Raw genomic sequence first — 12,504 nt, 5'->3', positions numbered from 1 at the left:
TTTCCGTTACAATCCCATTTTGGTTGGTAATAATAGTTGGTTTGTTGTTTAATTAACGCCGCACTCAGCAATATTCCAGCTATACGCCGTATCATGAGCATCTTTCTACGCTAGTGGGATACCATGACATGTCAACCACGTCAGCGAGCCTGACCACCTGATCCCGCAAGTCGCCCCTTCGACAAGCATGGGTTGCTTAAAGACCAATTCTCACCACCCGGATCTTCACGGGTTTACAAGCTCATGTGTCTTCACATTCAGCTGTTATATGTGTATTTAGAGGTTTAGTGAGCCTGAAGGTGAGTGATACGTACATGTAATATATGTGATATTAGGGAAATACGTATGTTTCGTGTAAGCAGCTTAATATTGCTGAAGACGTCAATCAAGATCTGACTGGGATTTACTTTTGTCACCCGTCGATAGGATTCAAGGTTTTATGGAACACACCCTGGAAGGTGTAGCGACATCTAGCGTCAAGGTTAGATATGTGTAATAATACAACTTCATGAAACCATTAAAAAATGATTGTAAATATTCTCATCCTGGCAAATATATAGATAAGTTACAGTAGAAATGAGCAGGTCCGAATCTTTTCGACACCTTGAGGCCCGTCCTGAAAACTAATCTTCGACTGTCCAGAGACGTATATATACAAGTCTTGGATTGTCTAACAAGTGACAGAGAACAACATTTGTTCGTATACAGCACGTCCTTGTAACAATACTGCAATGACGTCATCGCCTGGTGTATGACGTCATTAACACCTGTCGAAATCAACTAATGGCCGACACAGATAAGAAGAACGGCATGTAAACGACGCATTTTATCACAAGATGTGACTGACAACCGAGATTTAGGACTAGAATATGTTGGCCAAAAAACTTCACGTAAACAGACAATGCCATACTTGTTAATTGTAATATTCAGCTTCAGTTTGATCACAGCGCAGACACGTGAGTAGATCTATTTTTTAGCCAAATTCCACTTGTAAAAACCAAGCAATAAGCAAGCATACTAAAGAGCATAGTCCCTCACCTAACGTTTATGATACTAGTCAGTGCATACCTGTATATTTGATAGTATCCCCGTCAGTGTATTTTAGGGTTTAAAGGGTTACATTCAGTGGGGAGTACTGCACTTTACCGGGCGCACTTTTTCAGACTAATTAGCGCTGCTGGGGTTCCCTAACCCTAACCCTTACCCCTAACCCTAAGGATCGTAAAGGGTGCCTAACCCCAAGGATCGTAAAGGGTGCCTAACCCCAAGGATAGTAAAGGGTGCCTAACCCTAAACCCTAGTGTATATCTGTTTAAGGATCGTAAAGGAGCAAAGCTGCGCCCGGTGTGTGCATTCTAGCCCATTCAGTGTGTGTGTGTGTGTGTGTGTGTGTGTGTGTGTGTGTGTGTGTGTGTGTGTGTACCAGTAAGTGTATTTCTGTTTATTTAATTTATAAAGGAGTACCAGTAACTGTATTTCTGTTAATTTAAGTTGTAAAGGGGCACAGTATTTCTGTATGAGAAATGTTACGGGTGTCCGTTTGAGCATATGTTTAAATGAGTTGTGAAGGGGTACCCGTCAGTGTATATCTGCTAATCAGGGTCACGTGTCTGGTGACAGGAGGGTCGATCCAGTGTTTTAACTGTACAACAACAACAGACGTGTGGTGCAACGACCCCTTTGACACCGAGGGCCGGATGTCCTACACGTGTCGACAGGGACAGGCGTGCTTCAAGGTCACCGCAGGATCGCAAGGTTGGTTCAATAAGCAAATGAAAGTAAACAGATTGCACTTTGTGCCGCATCTTTTCGACAAATAAAATCTTTCCCCAAAAACAATAAAACAAACAATGTAAAAAAATATTGCTATAACAATAGTTGGGTCACTCCTATCACCCCTTGTAGGACCTTTAGAATACAACACCACAACTTAACGATCTTAAGTGGCAGGTCCCATGCCACTGAGCCAAGAAACCAGCTTAAAATGCTGTCGGACGCGACCTCGGAATAGTGTTTCCTCGTGGACTAATGATTTGCGTTTTTGCGTTTAACGAGGTCACTATTTTAAATTCCGTATACATCATGTAGTCGTCTATATGTCGACTGTTTGACTGAGTTTGGTTTTACGACGCTTTTAGCACTATTCCTGCAACATACGGCAGGGGCACCTTGAAATGTCTATATGTCGGAGGTTTGTGTTAAGGTACGAGGTTTTATTATCACCTTAGCACTAATGCCAATACGTACAGCGGCACCCTGACGTTAAAGACAACCAAAAATAATATCGGGGACGAATGTTGGATTAGAACATTCAGTCAGCAGATACTTGCAAGGCAAGTGAGGCAATTCAGCGCAGACCATTGCGGCGTCTTAAAGGAGGTCTGTCAATTCCTATTTCCATGGACCCTGTCAGTATTTAGTGAGTGAGTTCTTGTTCGTTGTTGACACAAGAATATGGGTACAATGAAGCCTTTCTGGTAATACGCCGTGATATTGCTGGAATATTGCTAAAAGCGGCGTAAATACTCACTCACGAAATTAAAGAAGTTGTTATCCGTTAAGTTTGTTCAAATTTGTATGTCCCAACTTCTAAAACGCCACCCAGAGAAGTGATTCAGTGAGGATGAAATACAATGCATTGCTGTCAACAGACATTATTTCGAAACGTTAAACTGAATACAAATCACTGTGTTTTCATCTAGTGACCAGAGGTTGCATGTTTCACTCTGTGGGACGTGAGTCGGCCAGACAGCTGAACGAGGACGGCGCCAACTGCTACACCGACATCATCAGCCCCACCTTCCAGGAGAGGACCGTCTGCACGTGCGATGACGACCTCTGCAACGCCACAGCACACGACGTCTTCTCTAACGTAGCTGTAGCTGTAGCCGTTGTAGCTGCTCTGGTCGTCCCACTTGTCATAATCTAGACCTCCACTCACAGCCATCGTCTACAACAACTAAATCGTGCCCTGGTGCGACAGTGACAACAATGTCTGTCTGTGAATGTGACCATCGTCTACAACAACAAGACAACAGTGTATGTCTGTGAATGTGAACGTTGTCTACAACATCAACCACAGTGCAGATGTGACGACAATGTCTGTCTACGTGGCCGTCGTTTACATGCCCTACAGTGTATTCCATGACAACCGATCATCTTAAAGGAACAATTAAGTGTCCAAGACATCTGCAAGGGCGCCCTGTCTCTTCTCTGCCATATTACGTTTCATATGCAATGTATGGAACTGAAAATTGATGATACACTCGCATGGATCTTTAATTATTTTTTTTCATTTTAAACAGTTACGTGAAAGCGTGTAAAATAAAAATAATAAATTTACAACTTCATCCATAAAAACTCAACTATACTCACTGTTGACCATATCGTTTACAAATTCATCTGTTCACAATACATACAGTAGAGACTGACAGATACAGCCTTGCCTAACCCCAGCATTTTAATTAGATATCTGAAAACATACTCTATTTGACCACTGCTTTTACTGTACATTTTACAAAGAAGAGTGTCTTGCAATGTATGCCATTTGGGACCGTAAATAATTTATGGCTAGTGGGGTGAAGATGATTTTAAGGGGGCATCACGCATTTTGTTCTGGGGACGTAAGAGGGTTCAGCAATTTTGTACATGACATGCAGGGGTGGGGTGGATGGGTTGTCACTTACTTTGTACATAATTTTAGTGTGTCTGTCTGTGTGTGTTTTTTTCACATTGTACAAGCTTCTCCATAATAATCATCATCACCCTTCTTGTCATAAATTATGAACAGTCCCTTAATAGGAAATATATAGAGAAGTTTAATATTTATCTAATTGTGTTTAAAACTCTTCATATAGAACTCTTGACAACTGATGAATATATTCTCTCTCAAAACATTATTTGCAGATATAAATTCACATGCACCTGTTCTGGACACTGTTGTGCACTGTTCTTCAGGGAGCAACATTGTACCTTCACTGTTAAAGTTTTCTCAGTAAAATCCAGTGAGAGCATTACCACTTAAACATGTTTACAGATAATAATCATACCGTTTCACCAGTTCATCTCTTTCCTCCTCATGCAGAAGTCTCTAAACCTTCTAACAATATTTACTGTCATCAGATAACCTTGTTGCTTTACATCCTCAACAGCCGTCAGCCACTACTCAGCTGACAGATGCAGTATCCAAGATGTAATACAAAACCAAGAAGTCTGCCCTCCTTATAAAGCCAACATTTGTTCTGGTATTTATAGCCAGTGTGGCATTATAACCAGCCTTTAAGTCAGTCAAAACCAAGTCATACATGAATACATGTAAATTTAATACAAAATGATGTGTAGAGAGATCATTATTCACACATGTATATCTACTTGAACTAGAAAACAACAAAATAAAATTGATATTATGTGCACTGAATGGACAAAGTAGACTGTATCACGAGGAGTCATACCTTTGTGAATCACCTTCACCCTGGGAGGGAACAGTTTGAGATCATGTGACTTGGACAAACATGTCCTCACAGCACATACAGTGGATGGACGGGTTATATTTTAGTGTTGTTTTGATACTTTGACAAAAGGACATCGGGAATTAGACCATCAATGTCAGTCAAGACAGAATGAAGGTTCTATTATGCAAAATGCCTGTCAATATGCATAAGTGAGTGAGTTTGTTTTACTCCACTTTTAACAATATTCCAGCAATATTGCTGTGAGGGACAACAGAAATGGGCTTCACACATCCTACTAATGTTGGGAATCGAACATGGGTCTTTGGCAAGATGAGCAAACACTTTAACTACTAGGCTACCCCAGGGCCCCTCAATATGCACAAATGTATAGAATGGACACATGTATGACAATTAATATGTTTGTATAGGATGAGTCATAAAAAAATGACTAAGGTGTACAGCACAGGATTATCATTTCCTGTGCTATGGGTTTTGAGATTACTATGGGGCTTCAGTATTTTAGCCGTCCAGACTTGGTTCCCATCTTCAAGCAGTAACAAGATGAGCATGAAGACCAAGAGTCACTATTGGTCAATTTGTTGGTTAGACCCTGTATATTCCATGAAATATAGGATAATCTTTTGCCTGATTTTCTGACGAGAAACCATCAATGAACCACACAACACATAAAATGTCAGTCAGCCACTGTAATCTTGAAGATATCAAACCAGTCTGCTCTTATCAGGTTGAACATGGACCTGTTTCTGAAATACAGCTGCATATTAGCTGTCTGGTCGTCGTCAACGATGTTGCTGGCCATCCACTCCTTCATCAATCTGGAGTGGAGAGTGTGATACAAAGACAACACCTCCACTCCGCCACCGAACACTCCACCTACCATGATGTTGATATTCTTCTTATAAAGGTCCTTGACCTTGGACCAGAGTTCAATGTCATCTCTGACTAGGAAGGTCAACTTATGGGGAACTTGAGTTAGTCTGTGGGGCTTCCAAATATTGTCCCGAGGAAAGATGCCTTCTTTGCCATGTCCATACCCACCGTCCAGCCAGAAGAAGTAAGAATTGTTGAAAGGGTTCAGTCTCATGGCTTCATTCACAAGATCTATTTTGGACAGTTGTACAATATCATAGTCAGGGTTAGTTGCCTCAACATGGTCTCCCTGGACTAGCAGCTCATTCCCTCGCTGAAACTCGTCACTGACCATAATCTGCTTCATTCTGGACTTATACTTGTAGTATGGAAGATCGGGCAGCTGGATTGGGAGAATTGTGGTGGACCCTTCTCGCCCTCTTCTCATCCATTCTACAAATGGCCGCCCCTTTTCCTCGATGTAGATCACCATATTGACATCCAGCCTCAAGACCTGGGACATGTGTAGCAGGTAATTGTTGTAGCTGCGACTCTGCTTCGACCATGATCCTCTACCTATATCAATCATCCCTGTTACCACGGTGAAGTTGTACACACCTGCAAATAAAGAGTGAGTGAGTGAGTGAGAGAGAGAGAGTGGATGTTCTTTTTCATGCTGTAGTGAGCAATATTCTAGATGCATCGCCTTTAAATCAGTCTCTACATAAACTGAGGGTGTATTGTTTTACATCACTTTCATCAACATTCCAACAATATCATGGCTGGGGACACTAGAAATGAGCTTCACATACTGTACCCATGTGGGGAATCGAGCCTGGGATTTTGGTGAGAGTGAGTGAGTGAGTGAGTGAGTTTAATTTTACGCCGCTTTTAGCAATATTCCAGCAATATCACGGCGGGGGACACCAGAAATGGGCTTTACAACCCAGGTCTTCGGCGTGACGAGCGAACGCTTTAACCATTAGGCTACCCCACCGCCCGATTTTGGTGAGAGGAGGCAACACTTTAACCACCAATATACATGTACCCCATTGCCCCAACAACTCAGGTGACTCTAACAGACAAGAGCATAAACCAAACTGTTCATAGTATGAGGGTTGGTGAAAACATTGTCAGTCACACCACATAATGTAAGCATGAATATATAATATCTCACATTTACAAAAAATACACTGAGAAAGTAACTAAAGTATTAGATAAAATCAATGTTAGTACAAAAGACCTTAATTACATTTATTAGATTTTCTTTTGGAAAAGAGGACAGCTTGCAAACTGCAGGCTACAACTGGATACCAGACCTTGAGTTGATTTGCTGATGAAAATGGTTGCACAGCTACAAGCAGCTAGGAACAGACTGAAGACAAATTACTGATAAAAGATAATGTTTTCCACAGAATATTTTATTGCACATCTGACTGATAAACATACCCTATCAGTGGCGGATCTGGGTTGGGGGTGGGTGGGGGGTTGGTTGTTGTCAGGGGTTCGACGACACCCCCACCCCCCGGGAAAATGACTTAAGACCACATTGAAAAAAAAAATTCGCGTTGGCCTTTCAAGATTCCTGGATCCGCCCATGCCTATATCCTGAAGTGGGGAGGCAACTAAGGATTTGAGCTTTTCCAACCTTTTAGCATGTTCATACGGGATATTAGGTTTGGTCAAATCAGGTCTAATTAATAAACAATGAATCGATCTGTCGGTCTGGTACGTGTGCATATAAATGTAATACCTGTCTTTTCTCCAAAGCCTTGCCAGCCTGTTACCATCTTGCTGAGCCGTACATCGTCAGGTGTCCGTCGGAACATCGCCAGGACTTGGAATCCCACCAGGCAGACGATGAATGTTGTCGCCACTACCAAAAACGTCCACGAGGTGACGACCGCCTGGATCAACACTGTCCGTCTTTTCATCCATCTCCAGCATATCTAACATGGAACAAAATGAAGATATCGACATGTATGTCTTGCACAGAGAATTGGTCACGTTCACTTTTACATACCTGCCAAATCTCTCACGCATTTGGCTTGAAACTCACGCTTTCATTACTCTTGTCACGCTCTCACGACTAAACCGATATATCTCACGCCAAACTGAGTTCATATGAAAAATAAAAATACAAATGTGGTTCTCCCATCCTGTTTCACATTTTGACCACTTAAAATATCTCAAATAGTCTGAATGAATCTTTGTCAGAGATTTTTCTGAGAAAGTTCCTGACCCTGCCGGCCTGCGGGCCTTGGACCCGTATCTCCATCTCCATTAATTCTCTCCTGGGGTAATAAGCTCTGCGTTTTTAATTTGTGTAACAGCTTTGACAGGTATACCTCCGTCATGTACCTACCCAACCAGAACGAGAAGGTTCACATCTCCAGTATAAACCATCGCTGCATCGCATTGAAGCAGCGACAATACAATGTTATTGTACTGCAGTGTAGTCTCTGATTGAAGCGACCGGTGTATTTTTTTATAACGAACTTAGTGCACATTCTGTACCTTTTGAAGATCCATTTATCAACAGGATGTCTTTCGGACATTGATATTTTCAGCAACACCTGTGTTTTTGTGAGCAGGACGATACAGTAGCTTCTTGGAACGAGGGCAGAACGGCCACCGTATAAAACAGCCAGTGCTTGTTTAATTAAAACGGACATGGTTAGGGAGTGAGTGGGTGAGTGAGTGAGTTTGGTTTTACGCCGCTTTTAGCAGTATTCCAGCAATATCACGACGGGGAAACCAGAAATGGCTCCACATATTGTGCCCATGTGGGGAATCGAACCCGGGTCTGCAGCGTGACGAGCGAACGCTTTAACCATTAGGCTACCCTACCGCCCCTACTTAGTTAGGGAACGCTGCATCACGAGAGTGAGTTGGGTTTTATGTCGCTTTTAAGAATATCATGGCAGAGGACACCAGGAATTTGCTTCACACATTGCGTCCATGTGTCGAATCGAACCCCGGTCTTCGGTGTGACAAGCGAACGCTTTAACTAGTAGGCTTCCCCACCGACCCTGACAGGGATGAAGCGAGTCACGCTGCGGCACTGGGCTTCCGGTGCCCCATATAACACTATATCAACATTGATTCAAATACGTTTTCACTTACATCGGGTCACATCGGTACCCACGTAAAACCAGTTGTCTTGTTTGACACCATGACGTCACTTTATAAATGACGTCATAGAAAGGTTTCTGGTCACGGTTTCGATAGTAAAATAAAGTAAAAATCAAACATGCTCATCGCCTGTACCCACGGGGTATGGCCAGGTGCATGATTATCACTTCAAGCTCATTGTTACGTCATCAGGAAACATTGTTGACGCCTTGTTTGACTGACGTCACTTTATAAATGACGTCATAGCTGAATTGCGACGTCATTCGACAATTGTGGTTTTCTTCGAGTGCGGTCGTGATACAAAAGGACCTCAAAACGTTTCGAAATAATAGATAATAAAGAAATCCTGACACTCATGTGTCTCGAGCTGATTTTACGACGATCTTGAAAAGTGGTAATGCATAACCTTCGCTCTCGTTCGGGACAATGGGGTAGGCTAGTGGTTATAGCGAAGACCCGGGTACAACGTGTGAAGACGATTTCTGGTGTATCCCTCTGTGATATTGCTGGAATATTGCTAAAAGTGGCGTAAAACTGAACTCACTCACTCTCGCTCGGGAAATAACATTCTGACACTTACTATGTATTTCGCAGGGCGGTATGGCATGTTTTGAGTTAAATGACAAATAAGAGTGCAGCATTCTGTATACGTAATACCCGGTTCATGTTAAATTTGGTTTGCTCAATTCACGCAAAAGGTGGGTGTCCTTTTTAAAAGATTGTGGTAACTACTATACCACCTGCATGGCGGTTTCTATCATACACGCACCGCCCGTTTTCTACTGTTGCTGTTTTCTCCGGTTTCCCACTACTTGCTGATGAGGCTTCATGGCTCATTTCACTGCTGCAGGGTCTATTTGTACTAGCTATGTACAGAGTTGTGGGTGTAAATAGGAGTTGATTGGTAACTGTACCGAGAATTCAGGGACTTCACATTTTGTCAACAACTACCTGAGATAATTCAGTTTTGGAATATGTGCGGCACACAATAATTACCGTTATGTTATTAGCTGTTTTGTTTTCAATAAAAGAACAATCTCACAATATATTCACGACAGTTTGGAACCGGAGTACCGGTGACGAGTTATTTTGTTCACCATGTAATTATAATCAAATCAGAACAACGATTTAGAGTGAGTGAGTTTAGTTTTACGCCGCACCCAGCAATATTCCAGCTATATGTCGCCGGTCTGTGTCAACCAAGTCAGCGAGCCTGACCACCCCATCCCGTTAGTCGCCTCTTACGACAAGCATGGGTTACTGAAGGTTCATTCTAACCCGGACCTTCACGGGTCAACAACTTAGAGGACAGCAGGCGAAATTGATAGTCCAGTCAATCCATACAATATTTTTATGATCATCGTTTGCAGTGTTATAGTAGTTGCTTTATGAAGGTAAAAACTACAGAACTGTATACATGATGCAAACTAAATTTCCCTTGGGATAATAAAGAAATTATCTTATCTTAATTTAGTGCGGAACAGTTTGAAACATGAAACAAAACTGACTGATTTTGTGTGCAATCTTTCAAACATATCACCAAAATGGCTTGAACTGCAGTCGACCACTTTGTAGCATATCACCAAATCTTGGCAATGGCATTCTAGAACTGCAGTCGACCACTTTGTAGCTATATTATGTCGGGCAATAAATAATCAAATCTTGGCAATATAGCTTCTTTGATTGGCATTCTAGAAGTTGAGGATGTGAAACATGGGGACAATTTTATTGACATACAGCTTCTTTTTTCTGTATAAATAAAACCTTATGACCATGCAGCGAAGCTACTCATTAAACCCTATGACATTCTCATTAAACGACATTCCCTGGAAAGGAGTTAGTGAGTATGGTTTTATGCCGCTTTTAGCAATATTCCAGCTATATCACGGCGGGGGGACACCAGAAATGGGCTTCACACATTGTACCCATGTGGGGAATTGAACCCAGGTCTTCGTCGTGACGAGGGAACGCTTTAACCACTAGAGTACCCTACCGAAAGGAACCTCTGGCAGAATTCCTGCCGATTCAGAGTAAACTGAAGTCTTCAGTCATAAACCTGGGATTGTGCCAATGATTTTTCAAATATACGATTGTAAGAAACTTTGGAGAAAACTAGTTTTGTAAGAAAATATGTTCTTATTAATTTACTTAACGTGTATACTTACATCTCACGAATAATATCAATCAACTAATTAGATAACTTTTATGTATTAGAGAAATAGGTTTGAAACAATGCCAAAACTCTAACCAACCAAAATCATGGCCTTTTCATACATATATAAAAACAACCTGATTAACAAGAAAAAGGCAGGAATACAAATTCTCTTGTTTATTGTATGATTGTACGCCGCTTTTAGCAACATTAAAGCAATATCACAGCAGGGACACTAGAAATGGGCTTCACACATTGTACCCATGTGGGGAATCGAACCTGGGTCTTCAGCGTGACGAGCCAACGCTTTAACCATTATAGGCCACCACACCGCCCCTCCTTAGATCAGAACTAATGAACTTTCACTATATATAAGGGGAAGAGCATGGACACGTGTGACGTTCGTTGTTTAATATCGCACTCACCAATATTTCCATCTATATGGCGGCGGTCTGAAAACAATCGAACCTGCACCAGACAAACACCATAAACATATATCTACATATAGTATGACCAGAAATTATTGAGAATTTTAGGAATATGTTTAATTGGATTTCTAGTATAAACAACCTTGACCAGATATCAAGTGCTTGGTTTCATTCAAGAGAGACAACTCCGTTAACCCTTTTTCATTAGTTTGTGAAGAGTTATTCCTCTTTGTTTACTTGCTAGCAGACGACATTTTCAGTGATCCTCAGTATGGATGATTTAGAGAAGAGGAAGTTTATTTTAGAGTATTATAACAAGGGCATCAGATCAGCTAAAGTGATTTCAAGTAGAACAGGCATCCCTTGTCCACTGTTTATCGTGTTTTGAAAAATATTGCAAATGGATATGGCATTGAGCAGCAGGGAGGGGCAGGTAGGCGCAGGTAGGCCCAGAAAACTGACTGTCGGTGACAGGAGGCGGCTTGGTATTCTTTTTTTCTAAAAACAAACGAAAGAGTTTAGAAAACTTAAGGCTGGATATGATTGATAGAGGAACTGTGGCTGTCTGTAAGGAGACAATTAGAACTGAGCTGCATGCAATGGGTTGGCAGAAAAGTCGATGAATTCCATCACCGATCATGAAACCTGAACAAAAGGAGCGAAGGTTGAACTGGTGCTTACAGCAGAGAAATTTTAACTGGGACAATGTGATTTTCTCAGATGAAAGTTCTGTGTGGCTGTTTCCTAATACACTGAAATTCTGAATCAAAAACTGAAAAACCTTTGTATCAGCGCCCAAAGTACAGTCCGAAATTTAACGTGTGGGGTGGCATATCTGTGTTAGGGGCAACGCCCCTCTGTGTATTTGAAGGGAATATGAACAGTGAGCGGTACACAGATATTCTCGAGGGACATTTACTTCCATCTGCTCACGTGTTCTATGGAAATTTTGGATTTTCCAGCAGGACAACGACCCAAAACATCGTTCAAAGCATTCACAGGCCTGGTTTCGGACCCAAAATATGACATTATTAGATTGGCCAAGCTATAGCCCTGACCTAAATCCAATAGAAAATGTTTGGGGACTTCAGAAGGAAAGTGTCAATAAGAAAAATCTGACAAATATTGTTGAAATGAAAGAAGAGGTGGTCCGATATTGGGACAGCATGGACCACGACTTTCTAACTTCTTTGATCAGTAGTATGCTCCGCCGCATTGAAGCCTGCATTGCTTCCCATGGTGACTTGACAAAATACTAACTGTTCACCTGTGTTTGAATCTGGAGTTATGTTCTGCTAATATTCACATTTAATACGTGAGTAATGAGTGAAAAAAATATAAAAAATTACAATCTTTAAATTCTCAATAATTTCTGGTTGTACTGTAACTGGACTACAATGGACACCTGTTACGACGGAAACACCTGTGTAACCGTGCGATGTCGGTACACCCGATCATTTAACTTTAT

The 12,504-nt window shown here is 41.6% G+C and overlaps 2 protein-coding genes across 5 annotated transcripts; one reads left to right on the top strand and one right to left on the bottom strand.

The window, feature by feature from the left end:
* The first annotated feature begins 762 nt into the window (after positions 1–762).
* On the top strand, positions 763–2,940 carry LOC124289477. 2 transcript variants are annotated; one of them, XM_046726102.1, is made up of 3 exons: positions 763–956; positions 1,621–1,755; positions 2,703–2,940. In XM_046726102.1, exons 1-3 carry the CDS (start codon positions 902–904, stop codon positions 2,927–2,929), a joined length of 417 nt encoding a protein of 138 aa, XP_046582058.1. In that variant the 5' UTR covers positions 763–901; the 3' UTR covers positions 2,930–2,940. The 2 variants fall into 2 exon arrangements, with proteins under 2 accessions (XP_046582058.1, XP_046582059.1); XM_046726103.1 differs by having other exon boundaries at positions 1,601–1,755.
* A 1,365-nt stretch (positions 2,941–4,305) lies between these two features.
* Positions 4,306–7,948, bottom strand: LOC124289476. Of its 3 annotated transcripts, none has more exons than XM_046726101.1 (3): positions 7,839–7,948; positions 7,075–7,270; positions 4,306–5,939 (listed from the first exon to the last, which is right to left on the bottom strand). In XM_046726101.1, the coding sequence occupies exons 1-3, from the start codon at positions 7,851–7,853 to the stop codon at positions 5,146–5,148; spliced, it is 1,005 nt and encodes a 334-aa protein (XP_046582057.1). In that variant the 5' UTR covers positions 7,854–7,948; the 3' UTR covers positions 4,306–5,145. The 3 variants fall into 3 exon arrangements, with proteins under 3 accessions (XP_046582057.1, XP_046582055.1, XP_046582056.1); XM_046726099.1 differs by lacking the exon at positions 7,839–7,948 and adding an exon at positions 7,687–7,827; XM_046726100.1 differs by lacking the exon at positions 7,839–7,948 and adding an exon at positions 7,564–7,672.
* Positions 7,949–12,504: the final 4,556 nt, after the last annotated feature.

The sequence above is a fragment of the Haliotis rubra genome, unplaced genomic scaffold (genome assembly GCF_003918875.1).
Source record: "Haliotis rubra isolate DU_JTF1 unplaced genomic scaffold, ASM391887v1 Scf442, whole genome shotgun sequence".
Classification (NCBI taxonomy): Eukaryota; Metazoa; Mollusca; class Gastropoda; order Lepetellida; family Haliotidae; genus Haliotis; species Haliotis rubra.
This window is presented reverse-complemented; position numbering and strand designations above follow the sequence as displayed.

What these genes read in the sequence shown, in the direction of transcription:
- LOC124289476 (XM_046726099.1), bottom strand. Translation starts at nt 7,740, where the DNA reads ATGCGATGCAGCGATGGTTTATACTGGAGATGTGAACCTTCTCGTTCT. An exon ending in AACCTTCTCGTTCTGGTTGG is followed by an intron (nt 7,271 to 7,686) that starts GTAGGTACATGA and finishes GTTCCATGTTAG; the next exon opens with ATATGCTGGAGATGGATGAA. An exon ending in AGGCTTTGGAGAAAAGACAG is followed by an intron (nt 5,940 to 7,074) that starts GTATTACATTTA and finishes CTTTATTTGCAG; the next exon opens with GTGTGTACAACTTCACCGTG.
- LOC124289477 (XM_046726102.1), top strand. Translation starts at nt 902, where the DNA reads ATGCCATACTTGTTAATTGTAATATTCAGCTTCAGTTTGATCACAGCG. An exon ending in TTTGATCACAGCGCAGACAC is followed by an intron (nt 957 to 1,620) that starts GTGAGTAGATCT and finishes GTCTGGTGACAG; the next exon opens with GAGGGTCGATCCAGTGTTTT. An exon ending in GGTCACCGCAGGATCGCAAG is followed by an intron (nt 1,756 to 2,702) that starts GTTGGTTCAATA and finishes GTTTTCATCTAG; the next exon opens with TGACCAGAGGTTGCATGTTT.